The sequence below is a fragment of the Rutilus rutilus genome, assembly GCF_951802725.1.
Source record: "Rutilus rutilus genome assembly, chromosome: 8".
Classification (NCBI taxonomy): Eukaryota; Metazoa; Chordata; class Actinopteri; order Cypriniformes; family Leuciscidae; genus Rutilus; species Rutilus rutilus.
In genome coordinates this window covers 29159865-29186910 of record NC_140222.1, presented here as the reverse complement: position 1 = coordinate 29186910, position 27046 = coordinate 29159865, and the positions used below count along the sequence as shown (strand labels likewise).

Below are 27046 nucleotides of genomic sequence, written 5' to 3'. Positions count from 1 at the left end.
ATCCCTTTCAACACAAACACAAGGCTTTTGGTTTCCCCTTTCCCTAACAACATACAGTTTCCATGGTGGATATATTGTTTCACGCACTGGATTGCAAACATACCTGCACACATATATCAAACTGACAGCGCTGACTTCACTTTCTCCAATTAAAGAACTATATTTAGAGCAGAAATGGTCACTTATTCCATTTGTGTTGGTACTGCGACACTCGTAGTACTTGACAATCTGCTTAATGTGATTGCTGCAATATATGCACTTAAAATAATGTGGTCTTGCTAAGAAAGCTCTTAATATGAATGTAAACTTGATACATGCACTTATCCACTTTTGTATAAACTTGACATTCAAAACACTAAAGAAAGAAAAGGAGAAGTAAGAAACTGCTAAATGAATGGATGTATGGTAATGAAGGTCTGCGGCCTCATGATTGGAGGCGTGTGAGTTTGTTGCCTGGCCAGTATGGAGGTGACTGACAGCTAGACAAGGCTATGCTGTTGTTGTGATCCCCCTCTACACACACACATACACACAAACACACACCCCTCACAGACAAGCCCCATGTCAGCACGGAGACGGGAGGCTGATTTATTGGACTCTCCTCCCCTGGGAACCCCCTACCATCCTCCACCTTTTCCCCCATCCATCCCTCCATCCCTCCTCCTCTTTCCTGCTTTCCCCAGGGGGCAAAGAAGGGGTAATGACCCACATCAGCATCCACACACACACACAGACCCTATCGTTCAAGCACATTTGCACCCTTCACAGGATATCAAACGTCAAAAAAACAGGAATCAGAAATTCCACGGCACCCATTATTTAAAGTATAATTAAGATGATTCATTCAGACAAAAGGTTTGAGGCTTCAACCTGGAACCAAGACAATGTATTTGCATATACAGAGATATGTCTCTATTATCATAGATCTGTATCAATACGCTGTTGGCTTCCTGTCAGTTCTTTTTTATTAGAACAAATTCCTATCTGATCAGATTGGCAATAGGCTTTTACATAATGAACTATTTTATTGTTGTATTTTTCTGACCACCTTTTATAAGCCAACTGCGGTGATGACATAAATCTTAATGTCTTAAAGGGACAGTTCACCCAAAAATGAAAATTCTGTCATCATTTACTCCCCCTCAAGGTGTTCCAAACCTCTATGAGTTTCTTTCTTCTGGTGAACACAAAAGAAGATGTTGGTAATCAAACAGTTGACAGCAACCATTTACTTACAGAGTATTTTTTTTCTTACTATGGCTACCGTCAACTGTTTGGTTACCAACATTCTTTAAAACATATTCTTTTGTGTTCAACAGAAGAAAGAAACTCATACAGGTTTGGAACAACATGAGGGTGAGTAAATGATGACAACATTTACATTTTTGGGTTGAACTGTCCCTCTAATTATATATTTTGTATAGTTTTGCAAGTGTAAGTGATTAGCAATATGCTATGCTAATAAATAAAACAGTATATATTAGCCTAATAAATACTGTTTTATTTATTGGTTAATAATATATTGATTTTAAATAAGTCTAATTTGTGTGCTCATTGTCGTATTCATTGCAAATCTGCTAATTTGCTTCTAATAAAGACTGCAATCGCAGTCATAATAATGACAACAAATAGCATGTGTGTTACGAGCTCCGGCTGCCCCCTTCAGTTCATTATCAGTATTGCAAGTGAGGGAGTCAGCTCAGCTTACCATTAAAATTCATAGAAGAGGTGTTATAATGCGGTGAACATGTTGACCGTGGGCGTCATTACAATCCTCACATGTTGCGGTCTATTTCTGAAATAGATTCTCACGGTTGGTGCATCTTTATCTTGAGCACTTGGTACGATAACGTTAGCTTAGCTTGCGGATCTCGTGGACGTTTGTTGTTTAGTAAATATAGTGAATATAATTGGATAACTTCTATAGTAATGCAAAAGTATATGTTGTACTTACTCGCAGACATGTTAAATAAATAAAAAATCTGTAAATTGTCACTCAAAGTTAGGAAGACACGGTGAGACGTTTTCTCAAAAACATAAAGGGTCTACCTGTTTTGTAAAGTGACTATGTTTTACAGATTAAAACATGTTAATGGCATTATCATGGTTTTTGTGAGGGTTCGTGGGATTGTCAAATATCATGTTGTGCCTCACGTGTTCACGCGGTTCTATGGTGTAATGGTTAGCACTCTGGACTTTGAATCCAGCGATCCGAGTTCAAATCTCGGTAGAACCTATATTTTTTTTCATCGAAGTATCGCAAATAGTAAATACGCCGAAAACAACATGTAGAACTTGATGAAATTCCTATGTGAACGATAAAGACGACAGACTACCTATATGGTCACTTGCTTACTGCTTACTGTTTACTACTCTGAAATATTATTATATATATATATATATATATATATATATATATATATATATATATATATAGTTTTAAATATTAATTTGTTTAACCAGTTTTATTTTAAATAGTAAATTAAATTATTCCATCATAAATATTTAAAATATGCTGCATTGTGACAGTCTCAATATGTATCACGTGATTCAGTGGCGTCCACTGTCCAGATATCATTACAGTTAAAACAGTAAAAACATCTTGACTGTTGGTATTCTGTCCATTTGAGGAATAACTCCTAAATAGTTCAATAAAATAAAACAAATAAAACTCCTACTAAAGTAGTTATAGCAGCATTTAGTCACGTGACAGTTAAGGTGTTATACTTGAAATGCCCAAGAGGAGTCAGTATATCACATATTACATGAACGTGGAAAAAGTGCATGTTTCGAGTTCATCAATGTTAGGCTATTACTATTTTAGTATCGTAAAGGAGGGAAATATATATAAGCTTAATAACATTTAACATGAATTCAAAACAAGATTTACTTTATTTATTAATCATTTAACCTTTCAGGGCCGTACCCAGATGCAAACAAAGAGAGGTTTTGTCAGATTTAGCTAACTTCTGGTATAGCTAAGAAACCCCTACACAAATACGCAATCTGCTCCCTTGATTTTTTTTTTTTTTTTTTTTAGTCCCTCCACTTTCTAGATCTTAAAATACTCAATTTCTCTCCTCTCTCCAGCCGTAGAACTCACATTTTCCCCCTTTACCCACTATCTGTTCAACTTGGCAGTTTAACAGACCCTGCATTTTCCAGGCCTGAGCCACTGCTGCCCATTCCAGATGTCTGTGGATTCAGGCTCAAAGGTCAGTCCTTCAGGCTCAAAGGACTGTACATGACTGTAATTTGCAGGTATAAAATTCCAAATTTATTAAGTATACAAGGCTACTTGTCTTGACCACCACAACATGCTTTTTTGTGCAAGTAAGAAGGAAATTTAGCTTGGCTAGTGTTCAGGACAGGTTTTCATTGGATCAAGCATTTGTGCATCAAAGTTACTTTAATTATGACCTTATAAAAAGCTATGGAAAAGTTTACTTTGAACTTTTAAACACAATTAAATAGGGAAACTTTTTTTAGTTTCACTCAAGTATGCTTTTGGCTGGTCAAAGGACTTGTATTTTCTCCCTTTTACGCGACTGTCGACCACTCGCAACGTGTACAACCGTCCAATGTGTTTTACCTGTAATAATTCCTCGCGGAGCCACAGAGAACAGCAGCAACAGTGAGCGAGTATAAATATATAACCCATCCAGCCGGTGGTGGGTATGGCCGGGAGCCAGGCATCACTGACCCCTGGGCTGAAAGAAGTGTAGCATTGTCTCTCTGGGCCTCCAGCTCAGTGCATTTCAAAATGAACACAAGCCCTTCTGGATTATTTACTTTTGCCAGGCTATATGCCACATATGAGTCAAAATGACTATTTCCATAAAGGAAGAAGGCTTTCTCTGGGCAATAATGAACTGTAGGAAATTATTCTAACAACTAAGTACCTTTTTGTAGCAGTTGGGCTTGCATTTATAAGCAGTAAACAAGAAAACCAAAAATTATGTAGACGAACAAAGTTATGATATATACAGTACCAGGCTATTGACATTTCAGAAACATTGCAAATTTAGACTAGCCAAAACTCACCAATGATTCTTTAACGTGAAAATGTGCCCTTCTTTCCCAAAAAAAAAAAAAAAAGGTGATCACTTTTTGCCACTCCTGCCAATGGCCGGTGACTTAAAAAAATTTACCGGCCATAAATATGTTTTAACAGCCATGAAACATAGAATAATCCTTATTAAAGTTCCAAAAGTTTTTCAGTCAAGAGCAATGAGTCATAGTGGCATAGTGCCCCCTACCGTATAACAGTGAAAACACGGAAAGCCGGAACATTCCGTCAATGGCGGGGAAAGTTAACATTAAAAACACTGGCGGCAGCAGGAATATTTGGCTGCTGTCACTTTAAGAGCTAATGCACGACTCCAATATAATGTTACATATGTGTTTTATTTCTCAACTGTTTACGTTCAGTCAAGACGGGTATTTTGACATAATTTTGTTTGAATGTGTCTGTTCAAGCACAAGAGGACCTGAAAGAGAGCTCAATTCAGTATTCGCGCACTGTCTGAGACGCGGATTTCTGGGTGTGTGCTTTGCGTGTTTGCGCTCAGAAAACTTCCCACACTGCGTGCAAGTAACGAATTGAATTTCCTTTCGTGTCTTTTTGAACTTGAATATTTCAATTTGGCTTAAACTTTAGTGATGATGCATCACTGGCTCGTCAACGTTCCCGAGCATCGTTCACGTTTGTTCACGTTCTCACAATTTTGCATTGTTAGAATTCATAAAATGTTAGCGGTCAACTGGCGATTGATACAGTTTCACATACTCACCAACACTGATTTTTACTCGAACTTGGCAGTTGGCGAGTGTTAATTTTTAGGCCCTGTACGCAGCTCTCTGGAAAACTTGATTCTGATTGGTTAGTCGTGGCATTCAGCGGACAGATATTTCCTAATGTTTGCATGGTAATACTGTATATCAGTCCGCTTATTGGTGGAGCTGAAACCGCGGCGCTACTTTCATGTCTCAATTCTCTTAAATGGGGGAGGGGCTTATAATAAGGGACTTGCGCTCTCGTGTTTCACGCAATTGCAACTGGCGCCATTACATTTCAGTATTCAATTGTAGTGAAAATGACCTCGATAATATACATGTAAATTTATTAAACAATTTCAAATGGCATATTAATTGTAAAAATAAATAGGAGTTCCTTTTGAGGGAACACCAAATAACATTAGCAAACATTATGAACATTATGAAACAGACTATAACATGAAATGCAGTACAGTTGCCGCACACTGACTAAAAGATTCATCCTGGGGTGCGTTTCCCAGAAGCATCGTTAGCCAACTATAGTCGCAAGTTCCGTCGTTAGCATAGTTCAACGAGTCTGTGTTTCCCGAAACCATAGTTCTAACGAACATTCACAAACAGCATTGCAAAGTTGTGTGGTTGGAACGACAGCTCTCGAGCTGTGGTTAGAAGCATAGTTTCTTTTTTGCATGACTTATTTTATTGTGGACTCAATAAATCCTTATCTTGAGCAAAATAAGCAAGCTGACATTCAGTACAACTTGTGTCTTTTATTTAGAATATGTACAAATGTCATTTACGTCTTTTAGTTTGTCAAGAGATTGAGATTTAGTTTTTGCAGAATGTGTCAAGCTAAAAACTGAGCCCTCTTTACACAGAATGATCCCCAAATTAGTTATTGGGGGGAATATCAACAATACACATGTAACGTACGTAGGCCAGTAAGAGCTGTGCATGTAAACTTCACTATTTGCGTTCTCGGTTTTTGCATCACTAATTTGCGATTAACGCTAGTGGCTGTGGTCTTTAGCGTCCTTGTTAGCGTGCCTCCCTCCCAGACCCCGTTTCGAATCCCGCTCAGAGTGGGTCGAGTAGGACTGGTTACATTTGGTGCCGTGACCCGGTTGGGAGTGAGGTTTAGGGGGGTGAGTGTAACACCGCCTTCACACTGGCAGTTGAAATCAGCTCCGTAATACGCAATACGCCCCCAGCGGACGTCGTACTACACCGTTGAAAAGCGTCGGAAGCGAGTAGAACAAAAATGGCGGAGAGATTAGAACGGTTGATTTTGTCAGTGTCAGAATGTACAATTCTGTATGATCTCTCCAGTATAGGAGAGCAACAGCAAGAGCATTGACCAGCCGTCGATTTGCCATCATGGAATTTTCTGGCTGTATGTGAATGAGCGGGGGCCACAATATTTAATTATACATTTTAATTGTATTAACTGCCCTAATAACGTTAGAAAATCATGAAAAAAAAAAAAATGACATGACAACTTATTATAAAACCATTATTTATTTGATTAAAAGTTAAGAATTCAGGTTTGTTTATCAGTACCATAGCAACGCTAACTTCCACTGGAATTGTCGGATAGGAACCGTCCGTAGCATTTCGCAAGAGTTAAATCTTTTGAACGCATCCGGATGACCAACTGACACGATTTTTTTTTCGCACCGCACTCGTTCGGATCCGGTTCGGACCCATTCGCATGCGGTCTGCGAATCTCCATAGGAAGTGAATGACTTCCGATCGTTTCGAAGCTGTATCGGAGCTGATTTCAACTGCCAGTGTGAAGGCGGCGTAACGGACGTAGGCCAGTAAGAGCTGTGCGTGTAAACCTCACTCCCCTGATCCCAAGGTCTTTAGCGTCCTTGTTAGCGTGCCCGCCTCCCACACCCTAGTTCGAATCCCGTTCGGAGCAGGTCGGGTAGGACTGGTTACACACAGCTAAAATAGTTCTGAACAGTGGTGTGACAACAGACAATAATCCCCAAACAAATAAAGGTGTGAAATATGTTAGAACGGCCTATGCTTTCTTTGACATCTTCTAAACCCCCATCTTGCATAAGCAGAGGCATCAGGCCAGATGGAAACCCACAAAATAACAACTTACAGCTGAGGTAAAAGGAACGCAACATGATATAGAGTAGCAAGAGGGGTTTTGTCTTACCATTGCAGTTTAGGAACACAAGGGTAGGATGGAAGTTTTGTTACTATCCCGACTAGCGATTACAGTTCATACTAACATACAAATAATGAACTGAGTGCATGTAACAACATATCTGCCCATTCATACCTAATCACAGTGCAAAATTTTATATAGGTCTAATATTATAATATATACTTTAAATAAGAGATAATTGTATTAATTAGGCCTATAATATTACTTAAATGTATTATAAAAAGCATAGAATATAACTAGATGTACCGCATGGCGGTACAAAATATGACCGCCGATCAGGCCTGCACTGGCTTTCCACAAAAATAAATGACGTGGAGCAATTTGGCTGTATTGCGTGTTTATGTATATACCTAAAAAAAGTAGTAGTATGTGCATGTCTGTCTGTGTGTGTGTGTATGTGTGTGTGTGCGCATGTGTGTTTGTGTGTGTGTGTCTGTGCATGTGGATTTGTATGCGTGTATGGGTGTGTGTCTGTGCGTGTGGATGTCAGTGTGTGTGCATGCTTGCGTTTGTTTGTATTCCTGCATGTGTGTGTGTGACAGTATCATCCTAAACCAGCAACCCTTCGCTCAACAGCACCATCTACAGGCCGATGAGTGTACAGTCACTAAATGTGCACATAAATTAATTTATTTTATACCCCCCCATGGATGAAATTCTACGAAACTTAGCATACCCCCAGAGGATGTCAAGTTAATCATACACATGAAATCTGGTGCAGTTCTGAACATCTCCACTGAAGATAGGGGCGATTACAGCAGAATAATATTGCATTTTCATTTTTTATGGGAGGGGCGCAAATCACAAATGACTGATTATGGGCTAGGTTGATGTGGGCCCTTAAGACCAACATACCATAAAAATTTCTTCATCCTCGGTTCCACGGTTCAAGTAGTTATTTAGGAAAAACTGCATTTTTGGGGTTTGGGGGGGCCCAGCGCGGGGGGGGAGTGGCCCCCGGGGACCAAACGAAATTTTTCCGTAAAAGTCTAGTGGGGCTACATGCCCACCAAATTTCATGTTCCCCCGTGTTTCGGTGTCCCTGGTATCGTTGACGGAAAATTCAGTAGATTGACGGGAAAAAAAAAAAAAAAAAAACTTTGACAATCCCTATATGACCGCTTTCGCTAGCTATGCTAGCGCCGGTCATAATTAACAGTGCATTTCTTTCTCAATTTCTTTACCCTGACATGGAATTTTTTATCATGGAGACTTTTATTTTGAAAGAAAACTAATTTTGCTTAGCACATTTGTAGTCATAGCTGTGGCTGAATAGATGGTCATCATTAGATGTCTGGCTACTGCAGTTCTGGACTGACAGGAAAGTGCCCAGTAGAACATGGCTAAAGTAAACTACATTTGCAAACCGAATAAAATAAAAAGTGTTTGACAACCACTTCTGGCTGATATGTCCTTTAGGGTATGAAAAACTAAAGTTTGCATGCGGATTGAATTCATGTTTGTTCATGCTTACATAAATACATATATTATTGACATAGTCCTTCTGGATTAAAATATGCTAACTGGATATGCAAACATTAAATGTACCAAGTACACTAGAATACAAATGTAGTCAAAATAGGCATTTTATGATATTTATCATTTAAAGTAGTGCTATCCATAATACTAAAGCGTGGTACTTAACAACAAGCAGATTATTATTACAAATATTTATTAGGAATTTAGACAAATGTAAACAACAATTCACAAAGTACAAAGAAAATTTAAAATTAAGCAAGGCTTGCAGATGTTGTAGTGGTATCTCAATTTAAAATTTTAAACATAGGGGGACAAAAAAAAGATATCCTAACAATTTTATGACATTATTCACTCTCTGCAATCCAGATTACTATTTATAATTATATACTAGATATAATTACTAAGGCACATAATATTGGAAAAATACAGACAAGCAATGATTTCCAACATTTTAAACCACAGAATATGGGATTCTGTTTGGTTCGCCATTATTTCAGTAAGATTTACAATTCAAACAAAGATACATGTTGTACGTAAAACCTGATCCAGTACGCAGATTTAAAAAACCGATTCAGTCCCTTAATATCTGCGGCAAATCGTTTTGATTAAAATAAGTTGATTAAATACGTATAAAGAGTTCTCTCTCACTTGAAACAAAAGGAACAGACACTAAAGCTTTTTCAAGGAGGACCATTGTGAGCATGTGCAGTCTTGCTCCGCCCCCTCCCGTCAGTCCAGTGGTTTGTGGGAGATGTAGTGCGAGTGTTTGTTCTCATTTCTCTCACACAGGTCCGTAATAGCCGAAATGGTTATGGTGGTCCACCTCGAAAGCTGTGTTTCTGCTCCTCGACTTCTGCTTCTGCCTCTGAACTCGAGTATTGAGGTGAAGGACGGACCTTGAAGAAATTCGCCACGTATCGCACCTGTAAGAGACAAGGAATGTTAGAAGAGTTAAAGACCTCACAATGCTACATTTTAAACTGAATGGCCTCTTACTTTTGGGTCACTTTACCAGAAAAGGAAATATTCAGTGGGGTAAAAAAAAGTTTGAGGTTTGAAAGAAAGTCATACTGGTTTGGAACAACATGAGGATGAGGAAATGATGACAGATGTAAAAATGTTGGGTAAAATTGCTCTAAAACAAAAAAGTGTTAACTTACAATGAGAATTGCAATGAGCGCCCCCTGGAGGAGCCCCACCAGCACGTCGCTCCAGTGGTGCTTATAATCGGACACGCGGGTGTAACCTACATACACAGCAAAGGCCACCAGGAAGAACTGGATGGTTGGCCTCAGAAGACGGGCCCATTTCGCATTCAGTCTGGCCTGGACATAGAACTAGGGAGAGAAAAGAAAAAGAGGTGTCTTTCATTTGCTGAATGATAATGACTTAATTTGTTGGGAAGAAATAACGAAAGCAAATGGCGAGCTTTTAGCATTTGTACGTTTGCTTTGTAGTTCATCAGGATTATCATTGTGTACTAAGAATGATGCATCACTCTCTGATAGTTTCATTAAATTAGTTCAAGGTTTTGCAAACAAAAAACTCCTATTATTGTAAATACCCGCACACTATCTATTCCTCAGTGTCCTATTTACGTCATATCTATATTATGCTAAAACAGTTGCTCCTTACAATGCTACACTTGACAAGTGGACCGGTTTGGCTGCAAAATTGTTGGCAAAATTTTCGAATGTGACCGAATTTTATGAAGCACAGCTCACATACAAGTCTCTTTGAAACCAGGAAGCTTTCTGTTGGCAAACACTGCGAATTTGCGTGAACAATTTGAACCTGATTCAGAAATCTTTTGCTCTCACAAGGAATTCTCGATCACGATGATCCATACTGATATGACTGAATTTGCTGAAAAATGGTAAATGTGACTGCACATGCTCGCATGACAGTCACATTTTTTATTTATTAATTATTTCAATAAAATTTATGTTCTATAATTTAGTTTGATAATGTTTTTTTATTTAATATTTTGTATTTTTAGAGGATTTCTGAAAATTTCCAACTTAAACTGTCATAAATCTTAAGTTAGGTCTTTTTTTAAAGAAGACACATGGCAAATTATTGTTGAAGTGAAAAAAAAAGTTTTTTTTTAATAGAAGTTTAAGTTTATTATGATGAAAAATGCATACAATATTTTATGTAAATATTTTTTAAAAATTATTTATTTTATATGAAATATATATTTTCCAAAACACGTTTTACTCTAAAACTGTGAGAAAACCAAAGCCATAAATCTAAACAAGTTTTGTTCAAAATTTGAGGTTGATAAAACAATGAGCTCTCAGTAAGATTTTGTTTGGGCGCAGTACCAAACATTTCCACTAGATTAAATTCGTTTCCCATTTGATTCCAATGCGGCCAAGTACAAGTGTGACTATTTTTTTCAGGACCATTTAACCTTTTTGTGTGTGTGTGTGTGTGTGTGTGTGTTCACATAGCAAGTGCCAAAACCTTTACCGAGTTTAATACTATTCCGATGAAGTAAAACATTCTTTAAAAAAAAAAAAAAAAAAACGTAAAATTTTTCCGCCAAAAAAGACCGAACAGCACCAGAGGGTTAGATGTGTACTTTTGGTGACTCTAGTAAAACAAACGAAACTGCAGAAATAAAGCCTATTTTCAAACATGTTTCCCCATTTGCCATTGGTTGCAAAAACAAATAGTCCCACTCCCAAACTGTTGGTTGATCCCAAGGGGTAAATGTTTAGCGGGTAAGCATTCGATTGCTACACCACTCACCGCTAGAAACAGCATGCAGTACATCCCGAAGGAGGAGTGACCTGAGTAGAAGGACAACCTATGACACACAAATCACATATAGTTCACAGAAATTCACTGAAATCAAAGCGTTAAAACAGGGTTTCTCAAACTCGGTCCTTGTGGGCCACTGTCCTGCACAGTTTAGCTCCAACCCTGATCAAACACACCTAGCTGTGAGTTTCTAGTGATCCTGAAGACATTGATTAGCTTGCTCAGGTGTGTTTGATCAGGGTTGGAGCTAAACTGTGCAGGACAGTGGCCCTCCAGGACCGAGTTTGAGAAACTCCGCGTTAAAAGGATTTATGATGAGAGACATACCTGGCTTCGGTCACATCAGGTGGGTTGCCAGTGCAGTTGATCGCAGTCACGTATCCTTTGCAGACTTTGGGGGCACACACTGCTAAGAAATGTGGACGTGGTCGCCCAATGGTGTACTTAGCCAAGTCCGTCAGTGACTGGCTGACAGCTCCCCCAAACAGGAAGGCGCCCAGCACCTTATAGATGGCCGATACATATTGATTAAATGTAGAGTTGGAGTGAATTTTCTTGCTGTACACCAGATACGCTTCACCGGACGATATCTAGAGGAACAGAAGAGGTAAAAGTTAAGTAACGTGATGCATTTCTGTAGCTTTCAACAAGGATCAAAACGGTTACGCTACATTAGGTTTGTCATAAATGTGTCCATGAGCACAAAATGCTGTGTTGTTGTGCATAATAAACCCCTCTTCTGTGCAGAGTCATGAACGGACACTTTGTTGAGGATCAGCATGTGACTCAAGGGATGATGAGATCATGGGAGGGATGATGGAGATGAATGAATGAGGGACTCACGATAATGATAGTGCAGGTGATGGTGACCGCGGCCAGCGTCACGTGCGTGATGGTGTCCGGTCTTACAGGGTAACCGATGCTCTCGTCCTGGCAGTAGATCGCTCGCTCGTATGGCCGGGACGTGATATTCATTATAACGAAGGGCAGAGAAGCTACAGGAATAAGAAGAAGAGACCATAAAAAAATAAATACATAGGCTAGAGAAATAAATATCTGCTTCCTAAATGATGAGTTGACTAATGTGGAGAATATACAGGGTGAATCTCCTAAAACTTCACCTCAAGAAAATAAAATTTCCATATATTCATGACAATTAAAGTTTATGACAATCATGACAATTTCCAGCCATTTCTCATAACCAAATACATATCAACAATACCAACATATTATTTTCATTATAATGTATATATTTGCATGTATACATTATTGTATGTTTGTTACACTGCCTTTATTTTTATGAAAATCATACATTAAATAAAAAATAATTGCATAACTATTTATAATTAAACCAAATATAATTATTGATTTATGGGTGAGATGTTATATTTTTTGTTATTGTTAAAGTAACTAAATAGCCAAAAAAAAAAAAAAAATTTCCCTAACCATTTCTCACTACCTTAATGCCAAAAAACAATACATTTACATTATAAAGTATCGATATTAGATACCATTTTTGATATCACAGTGAAAATTTTTAGATAATTTTGTTGTAATAGCTTACACACAGCACAGGAAGGCTTTATTTGAATCGTTGAACTAAATTTACAAAAAAGACAAGTAAACAATCAGTAATAAAATAAGAACAAATAAACAAACTGCAAATGATAGCACAAATAAATACAATTTAATGCAGAGACAAATTAAATAAACATGGCTTTAAGTTTTTAAGGTGGCTCTAACAGTAGTATTCAGGTAAGAAATACTAAAAAAATTAGAGTAATCAAATGCGAAGACTATCCAGTGTTATTTTATTAAAAATACAGATTAATACTTACAATTACAGTTACAAAAGTTATTCAGTCAAGTGCAGCAAGTGATTTTCTTTCAGTTTGTAAAAGATTTTTTTAGTTTGTTGTTCTTTGATTAACATGACAGACAGTTTTATTAGGCTGCTGTCACTTTAAGAGCTTATGCGCGGATCCAATATACTGTTACACAACATGCGTTTTCTCCATAGACTGTAAAAAAATTATGGACGTAGTGTCCACGACGTCACCCGTAGGTTTTTGAAGAGCATTTTTGAAACCCAAAGCGGGAGGAGCCGGCCATCGCCATCTTGGCAGCGACCAAGTGTGTGTTTCCCGGATAACCGGAAATGGGCAAAGAGGCGGGATTAGCTGAGGTGACGCGTGACGCTAACAGACAGAAGACAATCGGCTAGTAGTGACAGCAGCGGCAATCCACCCGTCATTCAAGTGGCCACGCCCTTAATTATGCAGAACTTTAAGGCTTAATATAATTTAAACGAATAAGTTATAATTTTTTTTCAATTCTCACAGTTGTCATGAAGGGTAAAATTAGCTATATAGACCAAAACCACTTTTTGTACGAGGCTGTAAGCATATTCTTTTTCTGCTGTAAAGTTGGGCATATTAACATGGGGGTCTATGGGATTGACTCTCTTCTGGAGCCTGTCTCTAGTGGTCAGTCGATGAATTGCAGTTTAAGTCACTTCCATGTTGGATTCAAAAGAGAGATCGGTTGCCACCTGGTTTTCTTTCAACTATTTACTATAAGACTGTATAGACCTTTTTTTTTGTAACACTCAGAACACCATCTGAATTCAGTCATGGAAGCAGCGTGTATTTATAGTACCTCTTTTTTCCAGAGTCACACGGAAACACATTTATCCCACAGCTATGAGGAAGTCACCGTCTTAACCCAAAAACATGTTGTGTGCCACATCATAAACATTCCTGTACACACCCACAGCCTAGACATCCTTTCCACAATGCCTTGATCGGTGGACTGATGTGGCTGGAGATGCACATGTCTGAATGTTGCCACGGCGTGATCCTTTAATGAATGGAAAATGACCTTGGGACATTTGGAAATGTTACAAAATCACTCTGCAACCACGTGATCCTAAGCCACAGCACTTAAAGAGAACAGTAGGAGCAATTCTACTTCCTGTAATTCCATTTTCTGGACACACAGCACAGTGTTCTAGTAAGTTTGCATATCTTTAACTGCCAGAAACCGTTTTGCTGTTTGAATGGAATATACTTGTGTAGATATTTTAAGCAGGCTAAGAATGTAACGGACCTTGTTTCTTCCAGTCAACATCAGGAAGATGCTACATCAGCAGGAAAACATGGGTTTTGTTGGTACAAGCCAAAAATGTAACTCTCTTGATTCTGGACCTTATGGTTGACTCAGTTTATGTCTAAATATGGATGAGCAGCATCCCACACAAATCCAGGATTGCTCAAGTGCCATTTATACCACTGCGGTATTACAATGTATTACAAGAGCATTTGTGAAACAGACGGTCAGGTCCATCTCAAAATTTAACTCTGGCCTCACTGTGATATTTACACATGGTTTATTCTTCAATATTATTCTACAAGGGCCATTAAAAATATACAAACAACAAGCTCATAATCTGTACATATGAAGCTTACTAACAGAATTTAGAATATTCCAACTAGAAATAATAATATTAATTTTGCCTCAAAGAAATGTTTACAAATATGTTTTGTTTTCTTTTGTTTTGTTAAAACAACAAAGCATTATGCTGGATAAAACATGGTAGCGATTTCAAAAATTTCATAATGAATGTTCTAGATGAATGAAAACATATGGAAACGAACAAGAAATTTGAAGTTTACCTGTTTTTAAATTTGTATTTTGTCAGTTTATAGACAGAGAGAAAAAGGGATTATTTACTTAATTGAATTGTTGGGTCATATGAAAAAACAACCAACCAATCACTTTAGCAAGTTAATCTTGATGCTGAATGACAACTAAAAATTCATTAATTGAAATTTAATTTTAAAGTTTTAGCACTAGAGATGTTGAACTAAATCCTTGAGAAAAGTTGAAATGCAATGGGGCAAAATACACATCCAAAACAAGTCCTTTTGAGTTTCAATGTATTCTTGAGACGTCACGAAAAGAGACAAAGAGTAATCGAGTCATAGAGAGTCACTTAAGAACAAATGAGTTTCTTTGTATTCCAAAAACAAAGAACAAGGGTGTTTGAAATGACACTGTATTTCCATACACTGTGGTCTGGGACAGTGAGAAAACACACACTCATTTACAAAACATCATAATGACATCCTCAATGGTGCACTAATAAAAACACACTGCTCATGTAACCTTGCCCCAAAAACAGTCATTAGTTTATTACGCTGTATATTATTGAACTAACAATTGTGAATTTTGGAGCAATGATTCACAATTGTCAAAATCTGGGTCAAATTGTATCCTCAGGTCAAACAGCTCTAATTAACTACTGTTAAATCAGACTCCGGCCTCAAACAGATGTGGCCCAACTTTGTGATTTATTCTTAAAAAATTATAATGTTTTGTTTTCTTTTGCTTTGTACCTTACATTTTATTTATATATATATATATATATATATATATATATATATATATATATATATATATATATATATATATATATATATACACACAAATGTTTTGATTTGTTTTGCATTTTACAAAACAAAAAAGATTTTTTATTTTTTTTAAATATTCACAAATGTTTTCTCTTTTGTTTTGTACCAGACAAAACAAAAAAAAGTGTTTTTTTATATTTACAAATATGTTTTGTTTTCTTTTGTTTTGCAGCTTGAAAATATTTACAAATATATTTTGATCTCTTTTGCTTTGCAGATTTCAAAAACTTTTTTTGAAAAATATTTACAAATAGGTTGTTTTCTTTTGTTCAAACCTCCTGGGAAAACAAACACAAAACAACTTTACCTTAAATAGTTCAGTTAACCAGTTAGCCTGAAAGGATGTGATCCACTTGCTGAAAACTGTGTACTGAATGTAAACCCCTAGTTTTATTGCCATTAAGGTGATTTACTGTTTACAAGTAATGAAAGAAAAAAATAAACTATCCCTCAGGCCTCATTGATCATCATGTTGAGGCACTCGAGACCCCAAACAATGGCTACCGTTTTAACACTAACTTGAGATTCAGACACTTTTCTGTATGTTTGCCAGCTGTATAATCTCCAAACAAATGAAAATAAATGCCCAATAAAACTTAAGTCTCATTTTTCCTTCTTCCTCTCCAGGCTTTTCAACTCTTGAGACACATTATTAGGAAACAAAAAGACTAGTAAGACTGAAAGGTTTTTGATACAGATTTGTATGGCCAATGGAAAAATGAAAAATGAACCCTGAGGAGTAGTTTTTTTTTATTTCAAACTGTCACTGATTAATGCCAAACACAATTAAAGCACCTAGAAACACTAAAATGTCAACTGTACAGTTAAAAAGGCCAAGCAGTATATTCTGGTACTCGTCAGTGAAATTCATGAGCATTACTTCTGAAATATTTTCCAGATTGTGTTCCCAAGGAATTAAGTCAGTATAAGGTACATTAAAAGGTCAAAGAACTTCAAACGGTTCGAGTTCAAAGCCTCAGTTGGCAGGTGCGAGCTTGGCGGTCGTTTAATTACGCAATGAAACAGGACTGCAGGGAGACGTGTGGCGCTTAGAAGAGAGAGGGCAAGAAGTCTTGAAGAAAGTCACAGTTGACACCCAACACATTGCAATATTGGGGCTGAAACTGAAAAACAAACCTCGTCTCAACTGCCACCAGCCGTCCCCCTCCAACCATTCCCTGAAACAAATTAGTTCCATTTGAAGGTACAGGAAGTCAAATTTCCTGTAAAACATTAAGGGACCCCGTTTTTGGTATGAGCTCTTTTTATGAGTCCATGGACTGTGTTTTCCCCCCTTCATGCCATGCAAGTAAAAGGAATGTACTCTAGTTTTCTGAATAGTTTTAATTAAAAGTCGGTCATTTACCTAACATCATGCATTTTTTACTTGAAAAAAAGTTGAAGAAAGGAATGAAAGTGGATAGGCTTCAAATTAAAGAAGACCATACAACTTCTGCTCTATATTCCGAGTCTTCCTAAGTCATAAGTCATAGTTTTGTGTGAGAACCCTAATTTTAAGTAGTTGCATTAGTTGAGTTGCAACAAAGCAATTTAGAGACTAAATCAAGAGGGGGAGGAGAGAGTAAAATGTTTCTGGGATGGCGATTGCTGAAGTGTTGAAGGACTGAGGATTGACATCCTTTTGCCCATCCCACAGCCAAAAATGAGCTTGCCACTCCTGTAGTCTCCACCTCATTCATTCATGGTTTCCCAGTTTGTTTGGAGCATCCTCCTTCAAAAACACTATAAATATGAAGGGCAGAACTGAGTGTTGCTATATTTGGTTCAATCTGATGTGCAGTTATGGTATGTAGGAAGATAATTGTTGGCAATCTGAGTTAACTGAGTTTGAAACACTTCCCCTCACACCGCTGGAGGAACGCCAGAGCCATTATTGGACCAAACCAACAGTTTCATTCAGTATACAAAAGAGAAGGTTCACCCAAAAATGAAATTGCCATACTCGCCCTTGTGTTATTCCAATTGGTGAAGTTAGAACAGGAAAGCAGAGGTTTATCAGAATGTCTGAGCTGCTCACTTTCCTACAATGAAAGTGAATGGGGACCAGGGACTGAACAGGTTCAAAGAGGACAAATAATATGCATTACAGGAGTAGTTTAGATGACATGTGCACTATATTCCAAGTCTTCTGAAGTCATTATGACGCTTTGGTGTGAGGACTAAACAAACTAAAGTCGGTGTGTAAATCTTGGTCACCATTCACTTTCATTAAAGGGAAAGGAGCAGCTTGGACACTGCTATAAATAACTACTTTTGTGTATCACAGAAAAAAAATCCACAGGAAAAACCCCATAGAGTCATCATTGTAAATGACACAATTTTCATTTTTGAGTGAACTTTCCCTTTAGCATCAGCTTACAGTAGCTCAGCTATTTTCAATCCAATTTTTTTTTTTTTTTTACTTTAAGGTTGTGGTACCCTGTACACACGTCTTTTTGCTGTGAAACCTTAAAAAAAAAAAAAGATAAACTAAAAATGACTTTTACATTTTTATTAATATTTCAAGACAAACATTTACTGGACAGAAGCAACTTAAGTTTACATGATTATCCATATATGATCAGGCTTTTGAGGAAAGTTAATTTTTACTCTCAATCATCTCTCAAGCAACATTATGTTTTGTTAAGCTTTGATCATAAAACTGAGCATTTAAATATCATCTTACTAAGTCATATTATTGTGAGATTTAGAGAGACATCTGATATTTATGTGCATTTTATGTAAGTGGTCTGTTATACTGTTATAAAGATCACACTGATTTTACAAGCTATCAGAATTTAATCTTACTTTTTGGCCATGTAAATATCAGCGACTGCATCAAATGGCATATTTTTGCAATTGTGTGGGTTTTTTTTACTTCTCAAATATGAGCTCCATGTTCTCCTATATGATATATGAGCAATACAATTCTGATATATCAAACACACAAAAAAAAAGAGATTGTCTAATAAACTGTCTTCGGCCTTCTGACTATTACTTTATATGTCAGGCTTTACATGGTTAACTACTTATTAAATAGTTTGTATCGTTGGAAGCTAAAGTTTCAAAGTAGCTTTCCCAACACAGGCAATGTTGGTCCAAGAAACTGAATGTCCTGTGAACATTTAGCTGATACGTTTACAGTAAATCTGAATTGCACCGCTTGCAGTTTCAAGGACATACGAGTTGGTGCATTTCCAATGTCACAGGACTTGAAAATAAGAAAACCCTGGCGAAAATCCCATTTGTTTTTGTCTATACCACACAGCCTGTGAGGGAGTAGCCTGTTTTCTTAGGGTCGGCTTTGACCTTCACCCTGACATCGGCTCACCGCCTTTCATTATCAAACCCTATGTTTTTATTGACCGCTTGTATTCTAACTCATTTTCAGGCATTTCAACAAATATATTAAGCTTTCAACACCTAACTTGATACATTCTGGCTTCATTTCAACATTTGAAACCCAGTTCATAGCGGCTAAACCCACAAAGATCACGTTCGGTTTCTACTCTGAAGATGAAAATGAGATGTTCTTGACTTTCTTTGTGGGTTTTCTGGAGTACCATCATAAGTGTTACGAAAATACAAGCCTGTCGCCCCTTAAGTGAGAGTTTTGAGGGCGGTCTGTCTGCCGGCAGCACTCCCTGCGCGGTAGTTTGGCAAGGACGCCTGACTCATTTGGAAGCTATGTGCTGAGCGTACAACCTCGCAGGAGAGTCTGGAATCCTACTTCAAGAAGAAACACCCGCCCTCCTCCTCTTTTCTTTCACCATACACCAAAGTCTATCCGTCCCAGCCCTCTACCTCCCCACGCTAATGCTAGTGTGTGATTTACACTCTTGGAAACCATGGAAATGTATAATATTGCGTTGGAAACAGGTTAGCTGGTACGCTAGTAGTGTTTAGCAAGTGTGTTTTGCTTTAAAAATAGCTTCTGTGATTAATGTAACAGCATCATTATGTTAATGGTCTCATGATGTGACCAATTTCTGAACAATTTTGTTGATGTTGCAATTGCTATCTCACACAGACGGTTCTGAACAAGTTTATCCAAGACCTGAAATATAAAGAATGACGGTCCTAACATCCTGCAATTGTTCTTGTCGTTCTCCCATATTTCCCCAGTAGGTTTAGGGAATGAATCCAAATCGTGTGGCAATATGTCTTTATAGGTTATTGCGCAATGATATGATGCTAAAAACCTTCACTATTCCTTGCTGGTGGAACCTTATACCGGAACAGCTGGCTTTTTTACTTTTCTTTTTATGTTCATTTTACTATTTAACTGTCACGCATAGTCTATATCTCCATCTCTGTCCTAGCTTGCTCTTTGAAAATATGTTGTATCGCAGCACTCATGTTTCATTACAACTTTACATTATTTGCTCGTTGTAGCATTCTTCATTCGTAAGTCACTTTGGATAAAAGGATCTGCATACAGGTCCTGTGAGCAATATAACAATTATCTTTGTGTTGAGAAAATTGTTAAAAATACCAATAAAATGAAATGTAAAAAGGTGCCTGTTAAAACAGTTTAACAGAAGCCAGCTAGTAAGAGCTGTGTTGGTAAACCTCACTCCCCTGGCCTCAAGAGGCGCACTAGAGACTGACACTAGAGGCTGTGGCTGTGGTCTTTAGCGTCCTTGTTATAGCATCTGCCTCCCATGCTAGAAACGCTGGTTTGAATCCCGCTCGGAGTGGTGCAAGTAGAAATGGAGGGGTTAAGTTAGCCGCTTTTCCACTTTCGGGCCAATGCGAGCCTGTGCTAACAATGTGCCAGGCGGGGCCACTAGCCTCGGACCTCAAGCACCGAGGTCAAAATCAATTTGCGTTTCCACTGTCGGGCCAGTAGCCCCGCAGCACTACTCTAAAACACGCCACAAATCCCACAGTCACCAGCATGGTGAAGCTAGCTGACTGAAAACTAGCTAGATTGTAAAATTAACATGACGTTTGGTCTTTACTTTACTTAAGCATTGATATTTGACCAATAATTTACGCTATAACTTTTTCACAGTGACAGTAATTTATTAATTTGTGTCAGGACTGCACATCAATCATGCTCAATCAAACCGGATTTATCATTATTTCTTTTTTATCATTATTTTCCATGAAATTATGGGATCTGAGGAGGTTTGAGCGATCTTTTCCATCTCACTATACTGTTATTGTTTCAGCTGGAGCAACAGAGGGAGCTCACGAGCAGAAAACAGGAGTTATACGAGTTTACCGGACTATATTTAATTTATGACATATGCGAATGCATTGCATCTGCATCAACAAAGGGACAGGGAAGAGATGGATGAAACATGAAACCAAACAAATACATGATTATAATCATATATGATTTGTTTAAGTTCTTCAAGCAGTCTTTGGTATTTTCCATAACCATGTATATTTATTATGGCAATGTAAGTAGCCTTTAGCATCGCATGTAAATAAAATATAGATTAGAATCCCCATCGGATCGCACTCTGAAGTTATTTCAGAAACTCGCTGGTGAGTTTTGAGCTGAAAATTGTTTTAAATGTCTTATATTTTGGAGTTAGCTGGTAGTCTGATATGAAGCATGGGAGATGAGCAGCAGTGTTGTCCCTCTCCTGACTCCGCCTTTGTTCATGAAGTCTCCTCAAGCCCCAGTTGGCCTGCTTTGGACCAAGGTATTAGGCGGGCCAATAACCCCTGGCCGTTGGCCCCGAGGAAACCCTGAGGAGGCCCGATCAAGCCCTGGAAGTGACAGTGGAAAGGCGACTGGCCCTGGCACGCACTAGTTAGTATGATCGATTTTGGGCCGACAGTGGAAATGCGTCAATTGGTGCCGTGACCCGGATGGGAGTGAGGTTTAGAGGGGTGAGTGTAACGGAGGCCAGCTAGCAAGAGCTGTGCATGTAAACCTCACTTCCCTGACCTCAAGAGGCGCACTAGTGACTGACACTAGAGGCAGTGGTCTTTAGCATCTTGTTAGCGCACCCGACTCCCATGCCTGTTCGAATCCTGCTTGGAGCAATGCGAGTAGAACCGGGGAGGTTACATTGGTGCCGTGACCCGAAACGGAGTGAGGTTTAGAGGCTCATTTAGTGTAACCTATCCCCTATTTAGTGTAACAGAGGCAATTTCACAATATAATGTTAAGAACGTTAAGAAATAACGAGCTTTATTAAAAACATACCAAAATACACTAGAGGTACCTGGAAGGAAGGCCTGGAAAGTCCTTCAGTACTGAGCCAAATGCTTAGCTTTTTATTGCCACAGATAAGCTTAGATAATTCTCACCAATTTCACTTTCACTGAAGTAAAATGCTGATCTTGTGGCTTTGACTTGCTGTATCAGTACAGAAGAACAGAGGCAGAATATTAAATGTCAACTCTTTTTTTCTGTCAGTACTCAATGACTGATGATGTAAAATATCATAAAGAAAGGCAGCAGTAAAATGCACACCGTTAGCCTGTGAGCGAAACCAAAAGCCAGACTGTGTTTGTGTGGAGGGAAAGTTTACTTAGACGGAAGAAAAAGAGAAGCAGAGGGTGGTGGGCTGGATTGAATGTCAAATACAGGGCTGGGGAAAGGATATTAAGTCCCTGAAACACTTACCGAAATTCGCAGTCAACTGGATTCAGGGACTTTTCTGTTAGTAATACAGCAATCTGAGAGGCTGATGTTTATTTGAAAATGACTGAATATTTCCACCTGTGCTGCAGTAAATCTTTCTGTACTTTCATTACCTCAAGGCCAGATGTCGCAAATTTATAGGACTTTGAACTATCTTTTATGTCAGAACCCAAACTATCCATACATAATGTAGTTATGGGTTTCTCAGCTGTGCCCTTTCTCCCATACATAATACATTACATTAATTTCTAGCAGAAAGCGGTACATTTGAATATATTTACAACAAGTTGGAAATTCTTTGATAAGGTTTGTAATAGTGACGGAATGTTCATATTTGATCAACTATTCTGTTGTACGAAAATATTGTTGGTCTTTTTATGTAAACTCTTAATGGTTTGAATGAATGATTCAATGACTCACTCATTTACACTTCACTTGTTTCATTACTGAATGAATCAGATTTTTTTAAAGAATCTCTCGATTGAATGAGTCAATGACAAATAAATTTAGCAGTTGCTTGTCACCACCTACTGGTGTAAGCGTCAAGTTACTTTCAAAAGGTGATTTATCCTTTTTTTCCGCACTGTAAACTTTTATCCCAGTACTTCTGTGATAATCTAAATTATATTAACACAGAAATAATGAAACTATTAAAAAGACTCTTAATAGAGAGTTGAATCATTGTCATTTCACCCTTCGCAGGGGGTTTGATTGACATGCGATCTGACCAATCATAATCCGCCATCCGCCATTTTGTCTAACAATTAATCATGCAGATCTACTATTTAGCTTTTTGCTTATTTCAGTTTTAGTAATTTTAGTACTTCAACTTGGCAAGAAAACAGTAAAAAAATTCATATAATTCTTAATCTATTTTTTGTTTTTATTTTCAGCTTTATATAAATGAACGAAAACTATTTTAAAAAAATAAGTCTTAGTTTACTATAACAACACTGCACCACATGACATTTTTTTTGAGTGATTACATTTAAACGTTTGCTGAAAATGGAATTTCAAAATCATATGTAACTCATATTCCCATATTCATATTAATAGAGTGAATTTCCCTTTTCTTGCATTTGTCATTGAGTCTCCTATAGCCTAAATGCAAGAAAAGAAACATCTGAAATTGTCCTAACCATCTGATGCCCTTTATAGACTAGACGGACAATATTGTCTATCCCTGTCTACAACATGGATCATTTCAAAACGAGAGACACTTGCACCTGATGGTAAAGGTGTAAAGGTGAAGGATCATGCCTAGGGCACATTCTAGCCCTCGTGAAATCCAAAGCAGAAGGTTGGAGAACACAGACACAACACAGACTTCAAAGGGCAGGTGCAGAAACTTCATCTCATAGTAGGGTTACCTCATGCGGTTAAGAAAAAACAGGCTCAAACACAATGTTTCCAAAGGAAGTAATGGTCATGATGGTTCACACTCACTTAAGCACTGAGGCAAGTCGAATCTTTCCGTAAATGTGACTGTGTTAGGATGTTTACGGTCATTGAGTTTGTCTCACAGTTGGTCTGCAAGCAAACCCCTAAATAAAGCCAAAAATGCAAGATGAGGAACATTTCTGTGGCACTACAAGCTGCCAAACACTGTGGGAAATACTGACAGGCTTGGATCACATTTCCATAAACAAATACTCAACTTCCTGAACGCGCAAAATCCAGGAAAAGAAGCAAGGACGAATGCAACTCAGCATTCAACACAGAGAACACACCTCCCAATACATATTTAAATATGAAAATCTTCTAAAGATAGGCCCCTCACATGGCCACTGTCATCTAAAGCACCTGTTTTTGCAATAAGATAATATACATGAAATATCTGCAAAAGTCAAATACACTCGCAGATCAGTTGTAAATATATATTGCAGTTTAGTACAAAGCCAAGGCAATATTGCAAGGTTGTAAATTTGTGAGAAAAACAAACCTGATTTAAAAAAAAAAACTGACCAATGTTGACTCTCACAACAAAAGTATATTTTATGTTTAAATGTCTAATAATAACCAATGCTCAGAAATAATTTTAAATGATCTAATAAAAAAAATAAAAAAAATTGGTCAATCAGATTCAGAGTCTCTCTTGTACATACACAGGTTAAACATAAACCTGTTTTTACATACTTGCATATTTTACGTATTGTTGTCATAAAGCACAAACTGAAAATAAGAAAGTTCCTTATAAAATACATATTTTCTCCTAAAATAATTTTGTTGATTAAAAAACGTCAGTGTATGTTATTTGTCAACAACCCAGTTACATAGCAGATATTGTTTAAAAAGACAAATCCCAATAAAAAAAATTAATAAAGTGGTGAAAGCCTTCAAAAAACAACTTGTAGCAGAAGTTTTGTAAATGAACTTCAGAATATGACACTGAACGTTGAAACATTGAACTCGCTTACCTACAACTACACACAGCACGTCAACCAGGACGAAGAGTCTCTTTTTCCTCAAGTCCGTCATTATTTCTTGAGCTCGGATGCACTTTAAAACTAGCACTTTAAAAGTCACTTCATTTATGAGATAATGTCAAAGATAATCCACTTGGAAGAAGAAAAACAAACTAAACGCGACCAGTATTGCGAGTTCTTCCGGCTCTGCTGTTCTACCTGCGCTGCTCGTGCTCCACTTCAGTTCATAGGTGACGGTCAAACACTCGCGTCCTTTACGACTTTATATATCTAGAACTTCAAATGCTGACGGCAGTGCCGCGTAGGTGCACATATTGCTTTTGTTAAAGAAAAGACTTGTGTCCAGCCCTTCAGCAGATTTTTTAGGACGCATCCACTCCTTTTCCACAAATAAAGCCACTGTGTTCCCACTCGCGCTTGTGTACTCTCTTCTCGCCGTGTCACACCTTGAGCTGACAGTGTGAGGCGCATGCGCAGTGTATAAATCTGCGTGGATATAAATCTCTGCACTTTGAGCTGAAGCGCAAAGCAGCATGACACACACATAGGCTATTTTTATTGCACATCATTCCATAAATATTAAATTGGTCAATTTATTCTACTACATGTATCTGTCACATTCATCGTTACATCTGTTGCTGCTGGACATGTTGTGATCATTCTGTGTTTCTGGGAATGGATGGATAGATAGATATTTTTAGTTGACTGTCTGAACACACCTCTGCCAATATGATAGACCTATATGTGACACAAAACAATGTATTTTTTTTTTTAAGTTAAGGGAACACCTAACTTATTTCTAGCACGTAAACATCGCCACACCCCAAAGGCTACCTAACAATTTTTGTCTACTAGAACCAAAGAGTATAGAAGCCCAAGAGGCGAAACTCAATAGAACGCCCCATAGCAACAGTTGCCCCCATGACTTGACGGCGCGGCCGCCATTATGGACTGAAAACTGAAGGAAAACGCCGAAAAATAAAGGGAGTCAATGGCACTGAAAAACTTAAAATAACAAAAACTTAACATAGCTTAATTTTTTCTGGCCGTCATATCTAAATATGAAAACAATTTAAAATACATTAATGAGGATGACCGACGTTAAATGACGTTAAATGACAGAAAATATACGTATATGTGTTGGTTAGGAAAATAGTATTTTGGGACAAAATATTACTATAGAAGTACTATAAGACTACTATAGAAATACTATAGCGGCTCTAGGATATTATAGAGGTATTACAGAACATAACATACTTCTGTGATGTTCTGTATAGCCTCTCTATAATATTTTTAAGCTGCTATAGTAGTCTTATCGTACTTATGTAGTATGTCCCAAATTACTATAGTATTCCTATAAGATTACTATAATATTTTGTCCCAAAATACTATAAATATGAAAACAATAATAATAAAAAACATTTATTTTGTCCCAAAATACTATAAGATTCCTTAGTACTTTTTAGTAAGGGTATCCGAATCGGCTTCATTAGCCTACCACTTACGGTTTGCAAAGATACAATTATAAAATTACTGCAAAACTTTAATCTATCAATATTTATGTTCTATTATGCATTTTCCTTGTTATATGACTAACAGAAATTCATGAAATAATATATGTTCGCTTGTCTATAGGCAGATACACAGTAATTAGATATAAGTAATAAGATATTTATTCAAATGTTGATTTTGAAATTAGTAAACATCACCATATATATGATTTGGAAAAAAATATATATAAATGAACATTTCTAAAGACAGTTAATATTTTACACAGTGAACGTTTCAATGGCAAGAAAAAAAAACTATGAATGTCCTATTACAGGCGGAAAGGTACAAAAAAGATGTGCAATCTAGCAGTGCACACATGATCTATTAACACATACTAAAATGGATTTTGCCATTGACTGGCGCTAACGATTCCAGCAGCTTTCAGTCCATAATGGCGGATTCGCCTCCGCAGCGCCATCTACAGACTGTTACCCATAACACAACAGAGTTTCGCCTCTTGGGCTTCTATACTCTTTGCTAGAACGTTATGGAAACGTCACTGACACTACAAATATTACAATTAGGCTATATAAATAAAACCTAAATAGTAGCGTACTTAGCTATACACATTATTTGGTTCACCTAGGTATAGCAAACATTTTAATAGTTTAATTACCGAATGCTTCATGGTGACGTTGAAATGCTTTCATAATGTAGGCTAGTTTAAAAAAACTATAGCTGATAGCTGGCTATAGTTGACGTCACTCAAATCAGGATATAATGGCAGATTACTATTCTAATTAGTAATACAAAGTTTTTTAAAGGTCCAGCCTAGAAT

At 37.4% G+C, this 27046-nt stretch overlaps 1 protein-coding gene across 1 annotated transcript; it reads right to left on the bottom strand.

Annotated features, from left to right (window-relative positions):
• Positions 1-8617: 8617 nt before the first annotated feature.
• Positions 8618-25186, bottom strand: plpp2b (phospholipid phosphatase 2b). The gene is made up of 6 exons (XM_084417290.1): positions 24709-25186; positions 12053-12204; positions 11537-11799; positions 11198-11255; positions 9601-9777; positions 8618-9363 (listed from the first exon to the last, which is right to left on the bottom strand). The coding sequence occupies exons 1-6, from the start codon at positions 24767-24769 to the stop codon at positions 9250-9252; spliced, it is 825 nt and encodes a 274-aa protein (XP_084273416.1). The 5' UTR covers positions 24770-25186; the 3' UTR covers positions 8618-9249.
• Between the last annotated feature and the right edge of the window lie 1860 nt (positions 25187-27046).

Bases quoted from the DNA above. Each gene is read 5' to 3' on its own strand.
- plpp2b (XM_084417290.1), bottom strand. From the start codon at position 24,769: ATGACGGACTTGAGGAAAAAGAGACTCTTCGTCCTGGTTGACGTGCTG. The intron at 11,800-12,052 runs GTGAGTCCCTCA...CTGTTCCTCTAG, and splicing joins TCACCTGCACTATCATTATC to ATATCGTCCGGTGAAGCGTA. The intron at 9,364-9,600 runs GTAAGTTAACAC...TGTCTCTTACAG, and splicing joins CGCTCATTGCAATTCTCATT to GTGCGATACGTGGCGAATTT.